Source organism: Tigriopus californicus, chromosome 10 (assembly GCF_007210705.1).
Source record: "Tigriopus californicus strain San Diego chromosome 10, Tcal_SD_v2.1, whole genome shotgun sequence".
Lineage (NCBI taxonomy): Eukaryota > Metazoa > Arthropoda > Copepoda > Harpacticoida > Harpacticidae > Tigriopus > Tigriopus californicus.
This window is the reverse complement of record NC_081449.1, coordinates 3150901-3176799: the sequence shown is the minus strand read 5'-3', so window position 1 is coordinate 3176799 and position 25899 is coordinate 3150901. Positions and strand designations below refer to the sequence as shown.

The 25899-nt window shown below is 41.9% G+C and overlaps 2 protein-coding genes across 4 annotated transcripts in view; one reads left to right on the top strand and one right to left on the bottom strand.

Moving 5' to 3' along the window:
• Nucleotides 1–25105, top strand: part of LOC131889057 (gamma-aminobutyric acid type B receptor subunit 1-like) — a 54002-nt gene extending 28897 nt beyond the window's left edge. For all 3 annotated transcript variants that reach the window (XM_059238049.1, XM_059238048.1, XM_059238050.1), the window contains 12 exons: nt 7782–7914; nt 10299–10478; nt 10609–10800; nt 11052–11193; nt 11761–11888; nt 12172–12494; nt 13575–13657; nt 13730–13890; nt 17301–17508; nt 19940–20107; nt 23592–23812; nt 23927–25105. In XM_059238049.1, the coding sequence (XP_059094032.1) occupies nt 7782–7914; nt 10299–10478; nt 10609–10800; nt 11052–11193; nt 11761–11888; nt 12172–12494; nt 13575–13657; nt 13730–13890; nt 17301–17508; nt 19940–20107; nt 23592–23812; nt 23927–24595 (2608 nt within the window). In that variant the 3' untranslated portion in view covers nt 24596–25105. The remainder of the gene's footprint in view (nt 1–7781; nt 7915–10298; nt 10479–10608; nt 10801–11051; nt 11194–11760; nt 11889–12171; nt 12495–13574; nt 13658–13729; nt 13891–17300; nt 17509–19939; nt 20108–23591; nt 23813–23926) is intronic.
• Nucleotides 17761–19801, bottom strand: LOC131889065 (uncharacterized). The gene is made up of 3 exons (XM_059238062.1): nt 19286–19801; nt 18596–18717; nt 17761–18086 (listed from the first exon to the last, which is right to left on the bottom strand). The coding sequence occupies exons 1-3, from the start codon at nt 19455–19457 to the stop codon at nt 17886–17888; spliced, it is 495 nt and encodes a 164-aa protein (XP_059094045.1). The 5' UTR covers nt 19458–19801; the 3' UTR covers nt 17761–17885.
• Nucleotides 25106–25899: the final 794 nt, after the last annotated feature.

Genomic DNA, 25899 nt, shown 5'->3' with positions numbered 1-25899 from the left:
CTCACTTTCCACGAGGAAGCACGGGTCGTAAAAAGATTTATGGAAGAGTGGAAGCCCGGCATTGCAACATGGTTGTCAAGCCCAACAACCAACAAAGCTAGCTTGGCGTGGACATTGGCTGTTGACTATGGCTGGTGGCCTCCTTGTTTAGATACACAGACAGGATGGAGAGAAGACGAAGAGGAACAAGGCACATCCATAATCAAGTCCCAACTTGCCAAAACAGCAACGACGACAACTGATTTCCGTTGGTTGGTTGGTAGGTTGGCTCCCATGTCGATCCGAGGTGCAATCTGAGGTGATGCCAACCCATATTTGGATGGATTATGCTTTCCAAGCAGGACTTTGGGTTCAGTTCCCTGATGACCTGGAACAGTGTTGCAAATATCTTCACAACGTCTTAATGCATCTTAAGAGGAAAACGTGACCAATTGTTGGACGCATAAATAGGCTCTGGGATATTTTCATTTTTGAACTGCCTTGAATGGCCCTCAGAGTGTGGATCTGATACTCAACCGAAACATAAGGCGACCGAAAAAAATATATCCCAGCTCTCTCTTAAACACGAGGAAAGGGTCTGGTCCAAGGGTGGCCGTTTGGTAGCAAGGTGGACTTAGCCAAGGATTTGTGGGGATTTCGAGTTTGTCCACTATCCATACTTGGGTGAACCACACATTGGAACTGAAGAGTTGAGTATACGTAGACGATGGTTCATACAGAAAATGAGTAGACGCCAGTAGGAGGGATTTACTTTTTGGGAACGGTTCAATGTGGAACGAACTATCTGTGCTGGAGGAAAACATAATTTAACTAATAGGCACAAAGGTGACACATCTCGTTTGTCCTGAATCAATATCAGCCTTTGTAAAGACGGTTAAATACTTGAAGGCCAAAGCCAGACAATGCCTTCAAGATGTGGCCAATGAGATCCCTTCGTAACAAGACGAACTTTTCGTCTTCTTTGACTCAATATTTGCTGATATTCGTCTCCTTCCTTTAGGAGGTCCACTTTGGGCGGCTTGTTTTGTTGGATCAGGTCAAAGACATGGCCAGATAGAGATGTCTGTAGTACATGCAGTATAACCGTAAAGTTCTTGCCCATTAATAACACTTCAATTATGATCGAAACTATTAACTGATATATCTTATTTGATAAGACATGTAATCGTCCTTTTGTTTTGAATCATGTAACAATTCGACGCTGAATTTTTTTTTGCAATTCTATTACGTTATTTGAAAGAAACGACCTGATCCATTGCGGTGGCTGTGATTCTTAAAACTGCCTAACATATAATGGAAATCAACATCAAAGGACTGTTGGGTCCATCTTCTTGCTTTTGATATCTAAGTCAGTCTTATGCTTTTCTTCCCCCCATTGTTCGGTGATTTTGGCGGTTTCATACAGCCCAATTTCTAACCAGGAATTTTCCGGTGAAGATGAAATGGTCCTCCATTTCTGTGTCAACTAGAAATGGGCGGAAGTACGCCCATCTGCTTCGTCACAGCCTGAAATCAACGTACGATTGATGCCAAGACTCACCCACATCTTTAGTGATACCAATCTTGACTTTACATAGGGAAGGAAGCACTTTCATCCTAAGGATAAAACGGCTTGCTCCTCGAGCGGACAAAGACTTTAGGGTCATAGCGCAGAAGAATAATGCCTGACAGAGATAGAAGTGGAAGATGAGGCCCTGAGGGACAAGGGTCAAGGATGAGTTATCGCATCAGTTCAAGAGAGAGATGACCAAAGTAGCAAAAACACAACCCTTGCCCTCATCATAAATCTGGAGATAGCGCGGCATGCTTTGACGTGACATCAAGCGTCAAAGTGAGGCCAGAATAGAGATTAATTTGTGGAACCTCCAACTCTTGGAGGCGGTCATTTATCCTGATCAAACGCCTTTCATCCCAGGAGCAAATTATTCGCATCCCACGAGCATCGAAACCAAATGCTTGCCAAATGGAGACTGTAGGGGGAATTGTTGCAAAATACTCGTCCAAACATATCTGGAATGGAGGACCAGGGCTCCAAAGCTTTCCCACGGGAAGGTCCTTATCTCACGAGCTCTGGAGCATGTGTGTGAAGGCGGCTAGCTCCATAGTGGGTAGTGACCCACGTCAGTATTACCTTCTTAGGGTGTGGGTGCTGCTATGATAAGGTACAATTTATTACGGCCACCCAATGCCAGGAAAAGCAAGCTGTCACAATAACGCTCACAGTCCGAGGAAACATGTTCGTACTTGACCAAATTTCACACGTGCCCAATGGAAGCACACAATACATTGAGGGGGCTCCAATCCCAATCCACAACGGTCGATATTTTTCTTGCTTCCCATCATTGTTGCACGGAAACCATTAATCAATGCGTCCCCTCATATCGATAGTCAATAGCCGACTCGAAAAACTAGCCACATATGTTATAGATAAGCCCCGTGAGATCTTAAGGCATCCCAAGACGAATCATCAGACGAAACGCTTGATTTGATCATCACTGATCACCATATCGGATCGGATATCTTTTCCTGGTTCAGTTTGGCACCCTTTGTCTTTGTCACTTACGTAACTAACCACGAGATGTAGATTGGCAACCCTGGATTGAATATTGTTCTCTGGCTTGGGTGGTAAAAGTACGTTCAGTTGAGGAAACGAAGTCATTGAACCAAATGTGATGCGGAACGAGCATGGGACGAGGATCTTTTCTTATGGGTCGATCTCTCTTGAGAGCGAGGAAGGGAGGGAGGGGAACAGCATTAACGGCGTCGCTAACACAATTACCGGCCTATTCCGGGTAATCAAAGCCCATATTGGGATGCCACAAACTAGGTTTGGGTCGAAGGTTTGCATTGGGGATCTCCCAACAAAAACACAGATATTTCATTTACTGAAACAACCTTTGGTCCCATCGGTTTGGCAACACTGCAGTTTGACTCTTGCGCATAGCCATAGATTTCTAGACACTGGATGTCGGACGACCGACCACTCGGCTGGTAAAACAGTACAATGGGTGGTCTCCTGGGAATTGATGACAAACCGGTTTGTTGTACTGTTTAGCCAACCGAGTGGTCGTTCGTCCGACATCCAGCGTCTAGAAATCTATGGCATAGCACATGCCAACCTGATTTTACGTCTCCCGACAGATTGCATGATCAGGTTTCCGTATACATCTTTTCGATTTACCAGGATTTGTGGGATGTCTTTCGAGGCAGTTCTGTCACAAATCGCCGGAAGTTTTCAATTGATAGCCTTAGTTTGGTCGTAAATGTACCCTTGATTGTATTTTTGCCAAATCAGTGCCTGCCATTTGCATGTTAACTAGAAGTTGTTCGGATCATTAGACGAAAGGAGTAGGTTGGCCGAAGATCTTGTGAGCTCAATCCAGTATTCTACCTGAATAAGATGAACGCTGAAGGGCAGCAAATGATGAAGAGCTTTTCAGAGGTGCAGTTGTCCACTCCCTCTTTGTCTATGGTATTGGAAATTATCCCAGCAATCCACACGAAGATGAAGATTGTGAACCATGCTCTCAACGGGAGAGTGCTAGCAGGAAGGATAGAAAAGGCCGGCCTTGCATTCGTGCCATAAATTGAAATGAAAACCATGAGCAATTGAAAAGTTTGTTTGGATCTAAAGGCCGGAAATTTACTCTCGAATGAACTTGCTCGGCAACTGTTTCTATGTTCCTTGTTCCCACTTGAATGAGTTTAGCTTCACTGTTTGTTGAGACAGTCAGAAGTTGGCACCTGGAAAGAGCCTTGGATGCGGTTCAATCGAGTGAAGCCAGCTCTCAAACACAAAGACAACATGTATCAGAGTGGAGCATTGATTACTCGTGTTTCTTAGAAAATAGTCTAGCTAGACCTTGAATGTTCCCCTTGATAATGGCGCCCTCTGTTGGCAGTATACGGGAAACATGAGCTTGAAGAAATGAGACCCACACCTTAAAACACATAGAGGGGAATTTTAAATGCACATTAACATGTACAGTCGATTATTACCCCCACTGTCATATGTCGGTGAAGTGTTTTCTGTTCTGATCAAATCACTAAAGTTTGAATCACTATAGAGTTGTAATCAAACATTTGTTGCGTTTTGAGATAGCTCATTTGATTCCCTCTAAGTGAGTATGTCATTACTCATTAGAAAAACACTTGACATGCTACAATCACTTTTCCTTTGATTTCACGAGATCTTAATTTTTTTGTCTCGTACATAAGTAGTAGACAATCATTTTAAACTAATCACAATGATTCATCATCAAAACAATCCATCTTGGGAAAATGCCATTGTTAAAAAATCGTCCAATGCTTACAATGATTTAATTTCCTAAGTACATTACTAGGTTTTGGCAGGTTAAGAAACTAGCAATCATTCTTTGGAAGATATTCTCCGAAATCCAATCATGTAATTTCAAAAGCCATGTGCTAAACTCAATGCAAAGTTATTGTGCACTAATCAGTAAGGCTCGGAGAAATAGCTTGCTTTGACGTCGAGATTTTAATTTAGAGGTTTGAATGCTAGTTGTTATCTGAGCACCAGCTAACGTGAAGAGTCGCTATCAGAAGGAAAACTAGGTTTGACAACCGTCCGAACCCAGTTATTTTAAAGCAAAGGAGTGAATCTTAGATCGAGAAACGATTGTACTAAACTACATTTGTTGGATCTTTTCTCGATCTAAGATTCTACCATTGGCTCTAAAAACTAGGTTGTGGAATCTACCCTCAACGGCAAAGCAAGTTATTTTTCCGACCTCAACATAATCTAGTATTGATGACCTGTACCTTCAAGAACAATTTAAAATTGATTGCAAAGACCTTAATTATTGTTAGTGCATATTTCTCTCCCTTGCCAACAGAACGCTAATGATATGTGCATAATTTAATTTTGAATAATGTTCACATCACAAATTCAGTAAACAAGCAAATTATGCATCGTCTGCTGTCGCTTGTGCCGGACTAAAATATATGTTGTCCCTTAAATGAAGCTCATTGCTGCAGAGGAGCAGAAGTTTCAAGGAGCCAATTCAAGTGTGATGTCTTTGAGCTTAAGCCACCTTCTAATGTCAAGTGGCGGTGCTCATCTGATTGGTTTGTTCCGAGATCATTGGGACATGCCACCGAGTCAAGCTTAGCTTTGATGTCAGCAACAGTTAACTTTGAAAGGCACGCCACATGGACAACAAAATTCGACTACCAAAGTTTGTCCGGAACAGCTCGAGGTTCAATTTCCTCAGGCCTGAATTTTATATGCCCCGAGAAAACCTGTCAAGAGGAACACGTGGAACTTGCCTTTGCCATCCGATATTCCAAATGTTAAAGATCTTTCGATCTCCGAAACTTTCACAAAGACTACTTCAATATTGTAAAACTTGCTTGCCAACAGAGTATATTTGCCCAAAGGACAATATGACCTATCTCAAATAGCTCTTGACTTTGATTGGCTGGCTACAAAACTATATTCCATTCATTTTCATATTTTTCCAAAGGAACAATACGATCCTTCTTGAAGCCCCGTTATAAGATATTTAGACTCAATGGCCTCTTTTTGCGTTTTATCGCCAAGACAAACATCCTACAAACGTGAAGGGCAGGAAGGCGGCCTGTCCACATAATAACCTTTTCATCTCAAGAAGGTTCAACTTGCAAACAATCGAATACCAATGTCGGTAGACTTGGAATCTCCAGCATTCGGAACCTGCACACCAAGTCCAACTCGCATCTAAAAGTTTACTAAGCCCACACATAGGTACACATTGGACTTGGGTTGACACAGACAGAAAAGCTACATTTAACCTAGCCATCTAAACTTTTGTTTGGTTCCAAAAAGCATCGGGTGTTCCACCTGGTTCCTAAGCACAGCAATGCTAAATGTGTTAGAATATTCCAATTCCGGTTCTCGCTCTGAAAACCCTCTCTCTCATGGGAACAGGGTACCAATCCTTGTTTCCAAATTCAGTCTCTCCTTGGAACCTGTCTGAAGGTGATACAATATGCCATTGCAGTCGCCTAGCTATGCATGGATTAAAGGCCGAAACTTCCAAGGATGGAAAGAAGGGCTTCTGAGAATTCGCTCTATCCTCAGGAAGTCGGCCATTAGTTGTCAGTTGGTAGTTCGAGTTCAATGGTTCAGCAAGAACAATCCAATTCTGCATTGGGGCAAAAAAAAGAGACTCATCCTCACTCTTGAATTGTGCCCGGGTCAGCGAAGCAGTGTTAAACACAGCCATTTTTCAATCTACTCTCCTATTGTCGGGGGAACTAGTCCCAAGTTTTGGGTCCTGCTTTTTTCGCACCCACTGGTTTGGTGGGTTGGTGGGTTGGTTGGTTGCCATCAAAGTATAGAATCTTGGAATCTTTAGTCCCCGAAAGCTTTCTCGTCTTTGTGTGGCTGCGTGTGTACTTACTACTACTTTCATCTGTGAGCTAGATCATGGAAACCTGAAACAAGATCTGGACACGAACTCGGCCAAAAAGAGGAAATCTCAGCTTTCTGTTGCTTCTCTGGTCGTATGTAAAACGAAACCCTATCTTTTAAAGATGATTGATTATCAAAAATTGTGGAATCAGGGAATCGCTAGTAGAAAAAAAAACCGCAATTAACTTTGTATGGCCATGTCAGACTTGAGACAATTTTTGAGTATCCCTCCAGAGTTGCTTGAGAAGTCTTCAATGGGATGAACGAGTATTGGGCATTGCAGAGAAAAAGCTTGAGAGCTGAAGGAATTGGGATTTTTTTTAGATTCCTGACCTCCCTGGAATGCAAAGGGCAAAACTTTTTTCCATTCCATTGCCAAATACCCACTCCTGATATTTTCCTTGTCAATGCAATATTGAGTTCTCTAACATTATGCAAGTGTGGTTATTGGGTCAGGCAACAACAAAAAAAACCGTGTTATTGAAGATCTTATTCTGTATTCAAACGGTCCTCAAATTGCCGTTGGTAGACGTAAGTCTCGATAGTTTCTCGGGCACATTTGCATAATTTCGCTCTTGGCATGACGCATTCAATTGTTAAATGGTTCTCCATACTGGTAACAAATTTCTCCCGTCTTTGTAAGCACATTGGGTCGTGCTCTGGTCAGAATCCACCAGACGGCACTTTGACTTTCATTCCTCCCCAGGGACTCCTTTGTCGAAGTTGACATCTTACTTGAGACACTTTACTTGAATTATCCCCCAACTTCTTCAAATACCTCTATTTCAAATACGTTCCTGGCCCAATTACAATTACGTTCGTCTGTTTGGGTTTCAAGTGGAAGGCTCTCAACACCGTCGAAGGCAAGAGTTCTTCTCTTATAATATAGTACGAGTACTTACAACTTTCCAATTTGGCGTCTCCTTTTCGTCCCAGTCCAGTCGTAAATTTACACTCTATTTTCATCGCGCTTGGCTTGTTTTTCAATAAAGTGGCTCACTTGGACCAAACCTCGAGAGAGAGGCCTTTGTGCCAACAAACCCGGCAATGTATGACCACCTAAATCAAATTTAATCGTGCGTATATCTCTTTGGTGGGGAAAAAGGAGGTTGGGGGAACATCGGGCCGGATCCTTTAACTTTAAGCCGTGTACTACATTCCTAAAGAATGGGTCCTGGGTTTGGACCTTGGAACCCTATCATTCCCGAATGGATTTGGGAGTTGCTTAGGTGTTTATAACTAGACGATCGAAAGGCAATTGGGGAAAGGAGGGAAAAAGTGGCCGGTCGTTGTGCAACTTTTCTGGCTTGGGCCAAAAAGTTTGGTCGGTCTAACGATTTAGAAAATTGTTTTTTCGTCCTTCCAGGCAACGTTTTCCTACCTTGTTCCGCACCCATCCATCAGCTACAGTTCATAATCCAACACGTGTCAGAGTGTTTCAACGCTACAAATGGTCCCGGATATCCATCATTCAAGAGGCAGAGGAGGTCTTCAGCACGGTAAGACCCATTTGATCTTTCCAGTGAATGGTGCAATAATCCACCTTCAACTCTATGAGCATCTCTGTCTACTCTAACAAAGGCTTTTAGTTGAGACGGGTTAAGATCTCCGTAAATGTGATCATGAGGATAATGGCGGGAAATGTAATGCATTTCAATTATACGCCAAGTGCCTCAATTTACTGTCCGTGTGGATGTTGAAGTTTCTTTCTTTTTTTTATTATGAAGTTGAGAATTGAATGGCTATTTTATGCACATTATAATTTGTCATATATGTGTCAATTTGGTAGTTTCAATGGGAGCTGATTGCTTTAGATTAATCATGAATATCTAGAGAGACATTCGATGAAAGAGGGTTTTTAGGACAGGAAATGGATCCATATCAAAGGTGACCATCGTGATTTCCCCAAAAGATGATGAGAGGAACATCAATCATGTACTGTATCTTGTCAGGCAGGCGGCTACATCTCGTCTAAAGCAGCTCGTCTTATAATGTCCAATGGTGCTTTGATGTTGCCTTTGATGTCTTTACAGTACATGTGGTATTGCATAAGTCAAAAGTATTGAGCAAGTACGTTCTACCAACCGTCTCATGCATGAGATCTTTCCCTGTCCTTGTCTGAAGTTGGCGATTTGTCAAAGAGATGTTGAAAGATGAACTAGCAAGAAATAGCCAAATTCCATATTGACCCTCGACAAAAGTCACCTAAGACAGAAATACTTCTAAATCGTTCACCTTAAGAATATCAAAGTAAGATATCGTAGCTGCTTAGCGGTCACTTTGAGGCGGCTTTGATCTGACAAGACCCAGCGTTCACGGTCAGAGATGAAAAATACGTAATTTTGTTTCAATCCTATGAGTCATGCAAGTCAATCTCCTTCGGGTCGTGTGAGAGCTTTTGCTTTTGTCAAATATAATGCTTAAGAAACGCCAAAAAACCCTAATTTTTCGGGACCAATTCTAATTGAAAATAAGCCTTTTCTTGCCACCATCGCATATAAACACAACCAGGATATAAACAGAATGGAAAACCCATATTCTAAATAATATGTTCACTTATTCCACAAAACAAAGGCTCGGGAGCCGTTTGAAATGGTTTGTGAATACTCGAGTCATTTAAAGTCATTCGGCATCTCTTAAACATCACCAATCGAGTCGAGCCTTACGAGTCATCTCAAAGACTCTTTACAGCCCTAAATGGAAGATGCCCTCGGGTCAATTCGACTTTGTCTGTATGGTCCTATCCTTCTCATTGAAAATTCGTTTTGATGCCAGTTTCATGCAAGTTTGAGTGCACAGGTGTTGCGTCTAAGAAGCAGTATCGTTGCTTATGATCAAGGGATTGCAATTTTTGAAGCCTCCCTAAACTTGCTTTTGACTCGAACCAAGTCTTTAGGCATGTTCACATGTCTGGCCGAGCTCAGCCTAAATGACGTATCTGCTTGGGATAAAACGGCCGTGCAAAAAAAAGCATGGATCAACTAGGCTTTGTCACACTTTATGAATTTGAAAGGCTTATGCTCGCCCTCTCTCTCTCAGCTCAACATTGAGCCAAGGGAGGTTGAGAAGGAGGTTTCCAAACTCCAGATCCCCAACAACAACTCGAGCCATTCTCAAATGGTAAAAGGACAGAGAAATGGCCTCGAAAACCTCTTACCCGGCGGCAGCTCTGCAGTTTTGTAAGAGGGGGAAAAGGAAAACTTGCTCATCCATTAATTACTCCCCAAACAAAACTCTGATATCATCTTCCCAGGAACTTGAACTAGACACTTGGAAGAAGCTCTTTGCGAGACTTCACTACTAGTAGAGGAGAGTACGAGGAGATATACGTGAATGAATCCTTGGTGCCTCTCATTGTACCTTACGTCTCGCAATGCTTGAAATGCAGTTTACTTGGACTTAGTCCCTGGAGGTAATTAAAAGTCTGGTTTGAGGGGAACAGTCCTACCGACCGAACATAATCCAAGTGAGACGAATTGGAGTTTCAGACTTTAAGAGTTGTGAAAGCACCGACTGTATAACTTAGTTCGTCGTGCATAGGAGGCATCTTCATCATCCTTGTGCTTGAAAGTAAACGAATGGCTCCATAAATTTTTGGTCATTAATTTCGATATTGATAGAGGGGGATTGCTTCTCACATTACAAAGGAGATCATATTTTCTATAAACATTTGACATTATAAAGACAGTATTAGACTTGTAGTGTTCGCTACCTTCAAGGTGATCGAGTTGCCAACAACGAATTGGCCCCGTCTTGTTTTGTCAAGAATGCATTCAATCCAATCTCTTACGAACTCCCGCGTGCTTGAAATGTGTCTACACCAAAAGAGCATTTGTTTCAACCAGGATCGTTGTACCGTCCTTCATATCATCGCTCTTTGCAGACCCTGGACGACTTGGAGGCGCGTTGCAAAAATGCCGGGATCAATATCGATATTCGTCAGAGCTTCCTCCGAAATCCTGAAGCAGCTGTGGCCAATCTCAAGCGGCAGGATGCCCGTGTCATCGTTGGATTGTTCTATGCCAAGGCGGCCAGGAAGGTCTTGTGCGAAATTTACAAACAGGTACACATAAATCATGAGATTCCTAATCACCCAAGTCCCGCCGACCCAGACGGAATCGTTTGTCCACGAGCAAATTTCTTGAATGCGTCTATGAGGCTATAAAAAGAAATGACATCATGATACTTTTCAGAAAATCTTTGGGCCCAAATATGTCTGGTTCTTCATCGGTTGGTATGAAGACGATTGGTTTCGAAATAAGAAACATTTGGAGGAGGAGAATATCAATTGTACCGTGAGTCAGATGACCGAAGCCGCTGAAGGTCATTTCACCACTGAGGCCTTGCAATGGAACCAGGATGACACTGAAACCATTTCCGGCAAGGTAACCAACCTCCTACGTTCAACTAGACAACAGCGACAATGAGCCATTAAGTTGAACCCCCTCAAAGATTTCGCGAATGAAGTTCTTGGACTCTGTGTGTCATGGACCCGGTGATTTACGAGCTTAAGCCGACAAACCTCAGACTCCCACTGAACACATTCATCACTTATTCAAGCTATCCCAACGCTGAACTGTGCAAAACTCTGAGGGCTAAGACAAATGTTAAGGACCAAATCTCATTTTTTTTGCAGACTGTTGACGAGTTCGCCGACCAGTTGAAGGGATTACTCCGAGATAACCCAAGATATGCGAAGAATGTGGATAAAGGCATTATGCCTGAGGGCTATTTGGAGGCCCCTTTAGCATATGACGCCATTTGGGCTGTCGCTCTAGGTAAGCCTCTCATTTGCTCAAAGGCTCAACAACACGTTGGTTGGCCGCGTGTGCATGTGATTTTTTTCTCAAAAGGTCACCTTGCGGCATTCATGTATGTTGTTCTTACTAGAGGCCTAATTTGGTTGGTCGAACCGAGAGACAGATCTCTCCATGGCAAATATAACCTGACAGCGAAACTTATCTTCATTCCAAAGTTGAATTGGGGACGTCTAACGTAGTCTAACGTAGTAATTGCCCAACTAACCTCTTGGGGCGAATAATGAAAAAATCGCAAAAAGTTTCCTTCAACCACTTCATGTTTTCTTCTTTTTTCATTAAACTTGATATCTTGACATACTTACATTAAAAAATATCATTTTATATTTTAACGTCGGAATCAAATCTTAACCTAAAAGCTACAATAGAAACTGCAGTAGAAACCCTCAAGGCATTCTGGCGTCATACTTTAATCCCTAATCGATCTCCGAGAAAATCAATCAAATTTGCCAATAATGATGAATGAAGTCTGAGAATTTCCAGTTTCAAAATGGAGCTTGATGGTCTTTTTTTTTCTTTTCGTTCCAGCTCTGAATAGCACCATGGCCAAGTTGGCAGCCATGGGTCAGACGATTGAGGATTACAACTACGAGAACAAGGAGATCGGGAACATTATCCTGGACCAATTCGGGGACGTCAAATTTGACGGAATCTCCGTAAGGCCCTTCCTTCTTTTCCTTCTGCACCTTTGAACAAGCCCTCCGTTATCCCTTGCTTGGCCTCGAATGAGCCTATTTTGAGCCCGCCAAGGTGTCAAGAGACTAATTTCGAGAGTGGTTGTCCGACCAACCTCGGAACATTTATTGGCTCCCACCCGCCCCCTCACGAAATATTGGAGTATCCTTTGCGACAGAATGTTGCCCCACAACCATTCCCGCTCTCAAATGAAATATCGAACACCCATAAAATCGTCATTCTGTGGGTAACTTATCTTTTCAGGGTCGCGTGGCCTTCAATGAGGATACCGGGGACCGAATTGCGTGGACCAAAGTGGAACAACTGCAAGATGCGGTGTATGAGGTGGTCGCCTTCTACGACCAAAAGACCGACAACATGAGTTGGGTCAACCCACGATACGGCGACATCGAGGACGACAAAGTCATCTGGAGGGGTGGCAAGGTCCCTCAAGATCGAACCATCGTTCAAACAGAGCTGATGATGGTCAACCTTTGGCTGTATGGAGCCATGGTGTTCCTGGTGATCTTAGGCTGTGTTTTTGCTGCACTCTTCATCTATGTCAACTTCAAATATTCTCATCGGAGGTAAGTTAGAGATCTGGCAGAGTTTACATTGTCTTTGAAGGCATCAACTTGGGTCTTCGCTCAGGGATGCCAATTCGAACACACGACTTTGATGTCTGGCTATTTAATTTGAAGGTGGCGACATCGCTTGCGAATATATAAATTCAGTCAAAATTAAATTAAAAGAGGGCGGATTCGAAATTGATTTGCAGGTTGAGCAGAAATCATAGAGGGTAACAAGTGAATAATTGGTTCTCCTAATTACACATGCTAAACATGCAAATCAGAAATCGTGCTTTTGAAAAGCAAATCAGTCAAAAGATGACTTTACTTCTGCCATATGCCGATTAATGATTTTTGGAACTTAAACGACTACCCAGCTTTGAAACAATATGTAATCAAAGTATTACTGAAAACATATCTTACTTTAAATGTAATTTGGTGAAAAAGGAAACGAATTCCAAAAGATCATTGTAGACTTCGGAATTGACGCAAAAAGTCACGAACCCACTCTCTTTCTTGCATTATCAAAACATGTTTAGGTGATAAAATCCCGAAATCAGAAATTTAAAACCGTCGTATCAAAACTGTCTTTCGATTTTGAATCTCATGACAAAAGACCCTTTCCCATTTTTGGCAACCGATAAGAAGTCGGTTAAGCGTCACGATATTCACTCGCATGAATAGATTATTTGGGATTCATGCTAAATCATACCAAAAGGAATTGATCTTCGTCATGGGTGCTAATTATTGAAGGCGACAGACATTCTTGATCAAGGTTTACGCTGCTTGAGCTTGACAACCCTGACTCGCCAAACCTTTCCTCTTCATTACGTTCAAAATGTCGAGATAATTGAATTTGCTCTAAAATCAACATTGACATTTGCATGAATACCGGGGACATTCAAAATCATTACCTGTCCCATCAAAGGTTAGCAACCAAATAAAAGTGGCAAATATTAGTTTTCTTATGCCATCATCGACTTTGACGATTTTCTATGTGTTCCAAAATGCAGAGTGGCCGAGCTTTTTCTTCATATTTTTATGGAAAGAAATGTGTTCAATTAAGTCCTTGAAATACGTCTTTGATCTTCCTTTCAGAATCATCCGTGATTCCCACCCATCTTGCAATAACCTCATGCTCGTTGGAGTGATGTTTTGCCTTTTGGCCTTAGTACCTGGAGGTAAATCTTGGACAACACCTTTTAATCGTACCAAAAGTGAATGTTCCGGATGCTTTGTGTCTCATATTTCAGGATTGGATGGTCGCTTTGTCAGTTCAAGTGTCTTTCCCATAGCGTGTCACTTGGGCACGTGGCTCTTGACCACCGGGTTCTCATTGTCGTATGGAGCCATGTTCAGCAAAATCTGGAGGGTTCACAGAATCACCCGGATGTCCAAAGAAGATGGGAAAACGGTAAGATCATTAAACTTGTTCTCGCTCAAAGATTTTTCAGTCCTACTCCTAAATATTTACCGCTACGTAGATATATTCCCTAAGACACGGACTTTTAGAAATATGGACTGCGAACGAGCTTCCCGCCAAATCGGCCTGCTCTTGGTCATAACCACCCTGAGCCACTTTTCGAATTCAAGTAATAAAATAAATGAGAAATGCAGATATATTCAATTAAAGGTAGGTCATTTTTCTATCATTTACTTGTAAAGTGGATCGTTTCAAAGTTATGTTGTCAAAAGCTTACGTAACTGGCCAAGAGCAGGCCGAAAATTCAAATTTCATGCAGTGTTTACTACATACCTTTGACCATGTCTCCTGAGCTGCCTAAGCATCGGTTTGGGCTCAAATTGGCTAAGATCATCTATTCAACCAGATCTTGTGGTCGTATTAAGTGCTTATTTGGAGAAAGATGAACGGTTTAGGAGATACCAAATTTTGGCTTCCGTTCACAGTCCATGTCTCTAGCAGTCCGTGGTTCGATCAATGAAGCCCTGTGACTAAGACTATGCACTCCCGTCAAGCCAGGCAGACCAGTTTGAGGGACATTTAAGCTGGAAAAGAGATGAGGTCATCACATTTCTTGGGAGGTCTCTAGAACCTTTCACGCGTAAAAGATCTTTGCTTTAATTATTAAATTACAGCTCAGGTAATTTATTATGGAAGGGGACTGTCTAACTAACAGTGCATTTTTACTCATGAACTGATACAAAACATACTTCAAAGCCTGAAAAAGCAGTTCTTGTGCGTATTCTTGCTTTTTTTAAATTTACTATGTTTTACAAATGTGTTTTCAAAACCCGAGAATTTTTTTGGCCTAATCTGATGATTTATATTTTGGTTTTTATTGCCTTCATTTGTCTAAAAAATAGGCCAGTGAAACTGTTGAAATTCCCAATTCTGGACCTGACACAGCTACCTAGAGATGAGGAGGGATCCCAACACCAGAACAAAAGATCAGTTTTATCGGAAATGTATGACGCCTTTAGAATTATTTTCATGTTGAAAGAGATGAAGAAAAGTCTGCTGTCTAAATATGTCTTGCTTGTGGAAGCACTTACCTTTAAAAGAAGTTAAAAAAACTGCCAAAGAGTTGAAGTGTAAAATTCAATTCAATGACTTGATTAAGGTTAGTTTGACGATTTCCAAAAAATATTTGTGGTCATAGAGCCAAGTTCTCTCAAGGTTTGCATTCGAAAGACTACTACGAACGGCAAAAGTTGGCATTCTGGATTAGAAATTCGATTAATCTTCAGTAAAGATGACAATCTGGAAGCCTAGCTTTCATACATCAATCGTGTGATGTCGTCACATGTTATAAATGCTATGAATAGTTCTATAGAATTCGATTTAAAAGATGCTTCATTTGCTATATCTAAGGCATTAGATTTGAAAATGAATATGCAATAGAGAAAAAGTGAAAGTCAATATGTCATTTAAGCTATCTGGAAAGGAAATAGCTTTTAACTCCTTGGCAATAAAATAACTATTTTGGGATGTTCCACGGCAATGCTTGTTGAATATGTCATGTCATGCAAGGAATGTGTCAATTCCTAAAATGCTTTTCTCTGTACAGTGAGGCATTTTTGGGATCTTCAATATTTTGTCTACAAGTCACTTCGCAGATGAATTGTCATTTATATTTCATCAGTAGATCTGCTTCAATATACGATTGTACTTGGTGGGAGCCTACAAATTTTGACTATTCCGTCTGGTTCACTTTGCTTCCTGTCATCTAACCTACTACAACCCTTGCATTACGGGTTTCCGCAAGCAATCAAATTGATGGAAAGTAATGACGTTTTGCTCGATTGACTTTTGACTTTCCGCTTAAAGTGCTCAGAGTCCAACCAATCCGAAATCCACGCTCATTTACAAGAGCTTTTACAGGATGGGTATTCATAAACTTTGACAATTCCAAGTTCATCATCTCTCTCTTTTGGCTTCCTCCTCATAGTTTTTATTACTTTATCTGCTATGTTTAGGTGACTGAGGCTTATCTTGAATTAATGCCAGAGCATCAGAGTGTTGAAATGTTCCCTGACTGAAAATGATAAATGATGATAAGCGATGTCGGAAGCTACGAGAATGCTTGGAATAATTCTTTTATGCAATTAGAGCGCACAAAAACACTTGTGAATGTTTTAAAATGTTTTTCCTGCCAGAGGATAGATACTTCAACCCTTGAGCGTCAGACAAGGCCAGAGAAACCTGAGCGAAGTCTCTTGAGAAGACGGGAAAAAGTCTGCTTGGATGGAAAACTTTTCATTTGTTTTGGGGAGAGGGACAAACTTTTGTCAGGTTTTAGGTGCCAAGGGAATAAAGGAACAAAGGGCGAAATTCACTTTTATATCATATGCCTTCCTTGCCCTTGAATTCTGATGGAAGGGTCCTCTCTAGTGGATTCTCATGACCATCCACGGCAAAAACAGTATTCCTACACATCTGCTTGTCAGGGCTATCAAAACTCACTCGACGAGATTAATCATGCCCATCTTACATGAACGAGGGTTTACAAAGTTATCAAGTAGATGGACGACAGCCTATTGCCAAGGGAAAACAAGAGATTAGCGTCCTCGAAACGAATTTACCTCAACCTGTTCATTTCGCTCACATCATCTTAACGTAAGAGTGGTTGCAAGTTATGAACAAAGGCTATATTTAATCCAATGAATACAGTCAGCATGCTAAACGAACCACAAGGTTGAACAAGGAAATGGATAAGAAAATAAAAGGAATAGAATATGTCCTTCCTGAGAAAATATCGACGATCTGTCGGTTAAGGATTAGTAGTAGGTTCTTCAGCGAACTTGCCATAACGTCTTTTTTAAGGGTCAATTCATGTGAAATAAATTCCAAATTGGAGCGCCTTTCTCAAGAAGTGGCTCAACAATCCAATTAGTGGGCCTAGCTCGATAGCGAGCTTCTTTTTTTGTTCATTGGTTTCATAGGTCCTCCAAATTGCAATTTGGCTCCAAAGCTGAAATTATTGGAATGTTCTATTCATGGAATTCGCATTTCCGAAATGAAAGAGTTGCCCGGTTGGGTTGGGATTCCCATCTGTTCCCGTCTTGTCGATTTCAGCTCTTCAAATACCTCCCCGAAATCGCTTGAGCCCAAAGAACCCATTCATTATCCCTATCATTAATCTTAATTACGCTTCTCCGGTGTTTCCGGGCGAAAGATGCCCCAAAATCCCCCCCCCCCTTTCCCCTCCTTCGCTCCATTCTAAACTAAGACAAGCAACTGGAACATGGAACCAGAAAGAGGCGAAAGATGATAAGAAGTGCCTTTTGATGGGAACTGGGACGAGGGGAGAGGAACGAGATCTGGTGCTTTAAATGTTCATTCTCAAGGCCTTTTTTCCACAGGCTGAAGTTGTTCCTTGGAAGCTGTGGCTGGCCGTGGCCTTCCTGTTGTTGATAGATGTGATCCTTCTCACCATCTGGACCGTGATTGATCCTTTAGGCCGAGAAGTCCGGAATTTTGCCAAATTGGCCGCACCCAATCCAGATGATGACATCGAAATACTGCCCCAATTGGAACACTGCAAGTCCAAGCACCATAAAGTCTGGCTTGGTAAGCATTTTTGTAATCGTCAATCATTATGAATGTATATCCTTTGATTGGAAATGTACAGAAAACACCCACGTTATGGATTGTCTCGGTGGGAATATTAACTCAGTGTCTTTGCAGTGAAATTTGATGAAACGTCAATTTCAGGGTGGCCACTTCAAAACGCTGAAAAGGTCAAAAAAAGAAAGCCAAAAACGTCAAAAGTTTGTCTGCATGCAAAAACTGGATATTTGTTGTTCTTTACATCTGACATTAGAAGTTCAAAAATAGACCCACATGACAAGCAATACAGTGTATAGTATTAAAAACGTTTTTATAAGTTTCATAAATGCCATATGTTTTTATTGAGATCAAATTGACATTTTAATCGCAGATATCCATCAGTGACTAGTTTTCGTCGTTGGCTCATACTGTTTTGTGAGTGTATAATAGGGTCTGACAGCAAAATGTTGGAGCGTAGGATTCCAGAAGATCTCAAAGGCGTTTTCCTCTTCCAAATCAGCTGTGATATCCCAGAAATGTGAGCCATCTTTGGAAAGGATTTTGATGTAAGACAATGACGAATGAGGAATCTGCCCGTCCTGTTAAAAGATAAAGGATGAACATCCTTTCCTTGGGTACCTTTCCTATTCTTTTGAGACTTCAGTAACGGGGGGGGGGACAAACTCTAAACGGATAAATGGTTTCTTTTGCCATATTTCCTCACACACGATCCCTAACACTCGCTCATATATCATTAGCAAAACGACCTGCCCCACCAGGCCCTTTGTGCAGAACCAAGTCTCTGGGGGGATTTTGAGCTGGAGATCATCTTAAATTGTCGAAAAGACCCCCTTTCAAACCCCCAAGGAGTCTCTGTGCTTCAGTCTGGAGATTCGGTATTCAAACGAGTGAAGGCATCAATGCCTGAGTGGGATCGGTCCGGATGAAAAGGGTGATTTATATCTGGGTCTTCTTTAGCTACTACTCGTCCTGATGGGTTATAGTCTAATAAGGCCCTCATCATTTCCCAACCTAGTGTCGGCCTGAGGCGGACGAACTTGAAAGGCCGAAATAAATATCCTGCTGGAACCCAATTTCCTCTCCTTACCTGATTTAATTGGACCAAAGTGAAGGCCCAAGACTTGCCCTTGGGAACTGGTGTGAAGCCACGTGAATTCTTTGAAGTCGAGAAGGCCTCGTGAGATCTGCCGTGGGCGCGAAAGCGAAACTCTAAAATACATCTATAATTAGACCCCACTTTATATTCATGTTTATGTTCTACGTTCTTAGGGCCAAATGACATACCATCTCATAGATGTCGTGCTTTATTCTGGCTTTTTTTAAACTTATTTTGCGTTTCATTTCAACTTCCTCAAGGAGGAATTTGTCCCGATGCGGCTAGTGCGACGGACAGTGGATTAGTTCATTACCGTAATTGTATAGTCAAATAAATCATTTCATGTTAGTGTGGCGAGCATACGCTCGCTCGTAATAGGTCTATCTGTGAAATATGTATAAATAGCTAGGAACGCCACATTAGTATCTTTGATAGGCCGTCAATGATAAAATTGTTACTCGGCCTGGATCTACGAAACGAACAATTACGTAGTTTTTCTTGAGCGAAGCTCAAAAGTAAAATGAACCTCGTCGAAAACTAGTTCCATATTTGATATTGCCGTTTAGTTGCATCAAAGGCATTAAAGATGGCGCCATGTTCCACTGAGCTCTTGCAACCAGTAACTTACATATCAGGGCGCGCCCTATTAGATGAAAAAGTTTCATAAGAAAGGCATTTTACCTTCACGAGTACTATTTTTGATCCAGATGCGATAGATAATGGGTCGGGATGATATGATTGTCCTGGTCGAAACGGTTTTCCCGTCCCTGCCCAACTCTTCTTCCATTGTGAATGAAATTACTTCTTTGAGTGCACGTTTCTGGTGACGCTGAGCGGGAATTTGAGATCCCATTTCTCACTTAGTTGGCCGAAAGTTTAGATGTTGCTCCAACGAATGAAAAATGCAAAATGACACATTTCAGACGGTTCCTTTGGCTTTTAGGCTCGTCTGGGTCTCCATTTTGATCGGAGGGCCAGATGGTGGTTAGTGGTGAAATATGATTCATGCCACATTTTATCGTCACAGCGTCATGCGTTCTCTTGAAATGGTGGTTTCAAACTTGACTCATGCCCTCACATGGTGAAAATTGCTTTTGTATGCGGTTTAATTGGACACGATCAACTGATAGGCAAACGTTCATGCCACAAGGAGTACTACATGATATTGTTAAGGTTATACTTAAACTACGATCTACAATACGTTTTAGTTTTCTGGAATAGGTTATAGAGGGCGCTGAATGCAAATTTCTTTTCATGAAGATAGGAGAGCTGCTGAAGAGCGCTCTCTAGCGGGATATGGGAGAGCTTACTGACGAATTCTTGTTTGTATTTCAGGAATCATTTACGCTTATAAAGGTCTTCAGCTCATACTTGGACTCTTCCTTACCTATGAAACGCGGTCTCAGAAGGTGAAGCAAATCAATGACTCCCGTTTAGTGGGAATGGCTGTTTACAATGTTGTGATACTTTGCTCCATCACTGCGCCCGTCATGCTTTTAGTTGGTAAGTACCGGACATAGAGGGCGACCCATGGCCTTGTAGTTCTGTTCTGTGAAAATAGCTTTAGGCAAATATCAGTCAGACTCACAAAATCTGTTCGTTAGCTTTTCATTCATCCATCTCCTTTTCCTCTTTGTATCGGTTTTTGATTAAGATCCCTATTGGTCCGCCACTAATTTATCCTACAGTCTGAAAACGACCATGTAGAAAAGGCTCAAGGGTGTTCACACAATTATCGACAAGTAAGATTACGACATACATTGGCCAGACCCACCTTCACTTTTGAAGGCAACCAATTGAAGGCCGTGCCAAACTAGCATTTTTTTTTTCATGGTATATCTACGTCATCATACCATGGGAAAGAAACCTCAATGACGTATTTGGTCTGCCATGAATCGTCAGTTCTTTGTGAGGAACATGTGAAGAATATCAAGTAACACAAAAGAAAACGGGATGAGCACACGCCAATAAGTTTCATATAAGGTTGGCCCATCCACTCATCGGGAACCAACATGGAAGATTACTACGACACTGACCAAAGTTCGTTGGAGCGTGGTCTCATTGTGAGAAGTTGGTTCGTTGTTGTCAGAAACAGAGACAACGGCCCCGTTTTCTAATCCCGAAATGGCCGCTTCTTTTATTATTGAGATTTCTTCATGGGCCTCGAGGGAAAGTTTGGGACCAGAGAAGCCCTAGTCGTTGATATTGGTTTGACCATTGGATGTTTTCTTTCCTTTGTCTTAGTCTACTTATCTTTGTGGCTATACGTCTAGATAGGTCGCTTATTCAATGAATATGTATCTCCAGGGAAGACTTCTTGGGAATGCATTGGACGCTCAAAGATAAATGGATTTGCATTCAAGCCCGTTCTCCAAAGTACGTTCCAAATAAGAACAACGAGAAAAGACGAGAGAGCTTAGGAACCACTAAAACTTGACAAATATGATTAGAGTAGCTTAACTTGGTCAAGTTCATTTCTGATGAAGCTTTTAAAACCAGCTCTTTGATGAGTGTAACACAAATAGATCAGTTCTCTGGTTTTTTGAACAATGGATCCGAGTTCCTAAGGCCTCCTTGGCCCATGAATACAGTATTTGGCCCTCAAATTCTCTCAATACCTTTGAACTCAAAAAATCCACAAATACGAAGGGCCAAATTTGATTCCTCAGAAGCTCAATGAATGAAGCCATTGCTAAGAGCTATTTTGGAATTGTTTTCGGGTGTTGGATTTCCAGTCTAGTCTGAATGTCGGGGGAAAAGTGTCCTTTTTGCTGGGCATTTTAAGGGCGATTTCTTTTGTTAGCTTGCATGCCAAGCGAACATTGGGAGGCCAAACCGCAGGGGTATAAAGATCTTTTCAAAGTAAAAAATGTTCAGCAAAGACCATCGAGACTTGGATACTTGGCCAGGAAATGGCCGTTTACTCGGCTGGAATGACTCGAGATACTCGCCAACCAACTGGAACCAAAAGGAAGCCACTAGATCTTGGAATGATCTTTATTACAAATTTTATCCTCTTTGGTCCTCCTTGGATTTCCTTGTCTTTGAAGACACGGGGTTCGCTCTCCAAATGAATTCGAGTCTTTTGGTGGGTATTAGTTTTAGGGGCTCATTCTGCTGGGGACTTTTAAGTTGCTAAGCAGACATGAAAGTAAGGGCTCTGATGACGCTAATCAAAATTTATGACCCAAGCCCATGTAAAAATGCCCAGCGAATCTGAGCAAAAATCCTTTTTTCTCTCAGTTCCCGAAAGGTTTAGAGGAGATCATTTTTTTCTAAACGAGAGGGAAGTGTTTCCAGTTGCAATAAAAACCATCGTATTGCTTCTCTAATGAGGCATCCAGAGCTCATTAATTGTGTTGCTGTCTTTCAGCTCTTCATTGGAGTCTGGGTTCCGAGACTTCAGCTCAGTTTCTAATGGAATACAGCACTACATTCTGGCTTTATCTCAATCATCTATTGCTTTCTTGCTCTTGCTGAGAGTAGTTTATTGTTCCATTTGGGTGGTTATCTCATTGAGTCCACAACTGATGGGTCCACAATTGCTAGACAAGTTAATTTCCGGGACCTCAGATATTGCCACTGTTTCCTCCATTATTATTATGATTATTATTATGATCAGTAGTCCAGTAGTGTTAACAACTCGGATTCTATACCCAAGTAAGTTGCATATCAGAATAAGGGCCGTTCAGGTTGGTTGGGTTCTTCAGCATATGGTGAAGGTACTTGTACTTTTGGAATAAGGAACCCTCATTGCATTATGGACCCAGTGATAAAGCTTGATGAGGCGTCACAATAGATGCGTCCCGGCCTTCAATCTCGGAACCACCAATCAAGAACCGTAAAGTACGAAGGAGTGAGATGATGTCAGGGAACAGATGCTAGCCTCTAGCTTTTGTAAACTCACTTGCGTATTGAACCAAATGCTCATTGTTGGGAGGAACAAATTGGATCCGACGTGGGGAACAAGGACACGCACGATTCGTTTCCCCGCAGCAGCTGGGATCGTGTGCGGCCTTATTCGTGGCATTAGGAATTGCTTGGCCACCAAAATAGACAAGTTTAGCTATTGATGCTGCTGTATCCCCAAGACCAATGGAAAATAGCCTTTGGCAGTGATGGATCCCATCGTTTTCAGTCAAAGACTAGGCTTGGTTCAAACAATGGAATTCATTGGCCAGACACGGTGGTGCACATGAAACTATGTTAAAATGTATTCTGCAATGCTAAGATTCAATGCAGTAATTTTCAAGCTTATGAAATCAAAATAAATGTGTTTTGAAACATCACTTTAGTCTAAATTAGTACACTAATCCCCTAAAACTACATAAAGGCCCAAAATTTTCAAGAACCTCATCAATATATATTATATGTACCTTCGGTTACTAATTCACATTGAACATATGTCTAGATTATGTAAAATTTGGTCACGATATGACCATTTTGTTAAAAATATGCAACTTTCAAACTCAAATAACTATGTATCTCAGCTTAATAAAAGCAGACTTTCGTGTGAAAACATCACACAGAGTGCGTAAAAACTGCATGATATTACTTAAAAATTAAAACGTGCTTTTGTTTTCTTGTTAATATGATAAACTGATTTGTGACAACTCAAAGTTCTCCTTATACAAATATAAACAAAATCCACAGGTGTTTTCGTTGTTTCTGCAACAACAAAAAATGCCAATAAAGATCTTGACATTGAAGTACATATTTCATAATAAAAGTTATGACAACCGTGGAAAGTAAAGTACATCAAGCACCAAAATATGAGCGTGTTTCTAGAAGGATTAATCGTCGGATTGTGAACAAGATCATGAACACCAGAGGTGACAAAAACAAATGAAGGTCAACTTTCTAAAGAGCCAAGTCTCCTGAATGAAACTAGATTAATGATTATTCTCAATCTATCACTGGTTATGCATGAATGGGCATGGGACCAACGTTGATCGCCCTTGACAAAAGCGATTATCTCTTCTTGCAGGTGACCAACAAAATGCGGCCTTCTGTTTTGTATCCCTTGCCAACATTTTTTGTTGTTACCTATCCATGGCCTTGATCTATGTTCCAAAAATACTATTCATCCGCAAACATGCCCACGACCCCCGAGAGAAAGAAGAAAGCGAGGTGGTGAATCGGCAAATGGAGCAAGAACATAAGAAAGTCAATGCCGACAATGAAGTTCTTAAGATGTCTCTCAAAGAGGTGAGCAGCATTGTGTTGAAATTTGCCTTGGAAAAAGACCCCAACGTTTGGGAGAAAGGAAGTGGGTGAGGTCAAAGTACCCCAATAAATGTGCCCCTGCCTCTGTTGTTTCAGCGAGAACAAGAGCTTTCCATTTTGAGGTTAAGAGTCTCTTCCCTGAAGAAAAAGTCCTCCTCTCAAGGCTCTCCCAGGAACACCAAAAATGACCTCAATGGGAAAGCGACCAAGCCCCGAGGCCCACAAGTGTCGTTTAGTATCACCAAAACGACCGTGACCATCAACGAGGATCCATCAACCATTTCAGAGGCCAGTCGCCCGACGTCCACCTCGCCCACAACGGGACCCTCGTGCTCTTCGCCTCAATCGAGCGGTCACACTTACTCAAGTCATTCTTGTTGCAATTCTCAGTGTAACCCACCCTCTCGAGCTAACCATGGCCAGCCTCAATATCTTCAAGGGGGCGTGGTCGAGGTTTACCATCATGATTCTCGTTATTCTAACGGGCACTCGCGGAAGTCAACCAGTTCTGTAGATTGCGAGGCCGAGCTCTCCCACACATTTGACACGGAAGATGATTATGAGCCATTGACAAGATCTGTGGACCGTCTCAACGGTCATGTGGAGCGGACATCCGTGGTCAAATTTGCCAACCCCATTGTCGGGAGTTGTATCAGTGATTTAGAGAGATCCGCGAGCCTCAAAGGGATCACCGTCTTCCGGGGCAAAGTCCCCAAATCCACTGATCCACTCTTGAGTGATGAGCTCTATGAATCATATTTGTAATCTTTGTTTGGAAAGGGTGACCAGTTTTGTGATTACTAAACTTCCTATTTCTCCTTTAGCAAAGGCTAGAGTTCTGAAACATCAGAGCTCTGGTCAAACTGTGTGAGTAGATTGAATGAAATGTCCTGGAACTGCCAGATAGTTCCAGACAATTTGCTGGCTGCTGACGAAGCTCAAACTCGCCATTGAAAGAAATATAAGCTAATTCTTATCCGCATGATTCCCCCGCCCCCTACTTCATGTTCAATGTGAAACACTTCTCATAAAGAGAGTGAATGATCTCTTTATTGTTGAATTTTGATCGAATTACATAATGCCGAGCTGTGACAGACACCCCGTAGTTAGCGCCTCTTCTAACTTCAAGTTTCCTGAAGACATCATACCATATTGCCACTTTTATGCAAAGTGTTCTCAAAGCTCCTCAATGCCCATACGCGAAATAACCATTGAGAACGTCCCTTCAAATTTCCTACTATTCCCAGATTTGTTCGAATAAAGCAGTTTGACCAATTCCTTCTCGTTTCCTGTACCTTAATCAACCTCGATTCAGTCCCTTCACTCGGGCTCCACTTCAGCTGAATGTTATGGACATTCGTGCACGTGCTTTCCGTCATAAAGTTCTGTTTTCGTATCGCCAGGTTCTTTCCTGAGTCTTGACAATTGCCCACCATCACTGAACCGTTACACAGTTGCGGTTGGTATCCACAATAGCCGAATGAATACACAGACTTGTCAGTATGTGTCCCGAAAACGTGAAATAGATCCCTCCGCGCCTGATGGATTACTACAAGAGATCTCTTATCCACCAGGGTGACACATTTGCTCCTGAGTCAGCGGGATCATAATTCAACCTCACTGGAAAGTAGCATGATGGTAGAACGTAGGAGAAAAAGAGCAAAAACCATCATGTAGTGAGACTTGAAGCTCTACCCCGAACATCATTTGTCACACGGATACGATTTCAGGCTCTAGTCTTTGATTGTCAGCGAGCCAGATCCTAGGATCTAATCTAAGAAGAAGTGCGTGATTCGGTTCCAGGGGTTCCTTTGCGCTTAATAGCTAGGACGACGTGACACAAGGCTTCTAATATGGAGGCAGGTTTGGACCAACTATTTCTCAATATTGGGAGGTGCGACCACAAATAGAAAGGTACAACCACTCGACGTGTTCCTCGATGATTGTTTTCCCTTGGTTGGGTCGGTGGTAAGAGAAATGTTGGGAATGACAAGTGCAACAATCCTGACTTGGTTGACAAATTTCTCGGAAAGCCATTTGGCAAATTGCTTAGACGACTGATAATGTTG

What these genes read in the sequence shown, in the direction of transcription:
- LOC131889065 (XM_059238062.1), bottom strand. Translation starts at nt 19,457, where the DNA reads ATGGGATCTCAAATTCCCGCTCAGCGTCACCAGAAACGTGCACTCAAA. An exon ending in CAAAAATAGTACTCGTGAAG is followed by an intron (nt 18,718 to 19,285) that starts GTAAAATGCCTT and finishes GATGTATTTTAG; the next exon opens with AGTTTCGCTTTCGCGCCCAC. An exon ending in CTTTGGTCCAATTAAATCAG is followed by an intron (nt 18,087 to 18,595) that starts GTAAGGAGAGGA and finishes ATCTTTTAACAG; the next exon opens with GACGGGCAGATTCCTCATTC.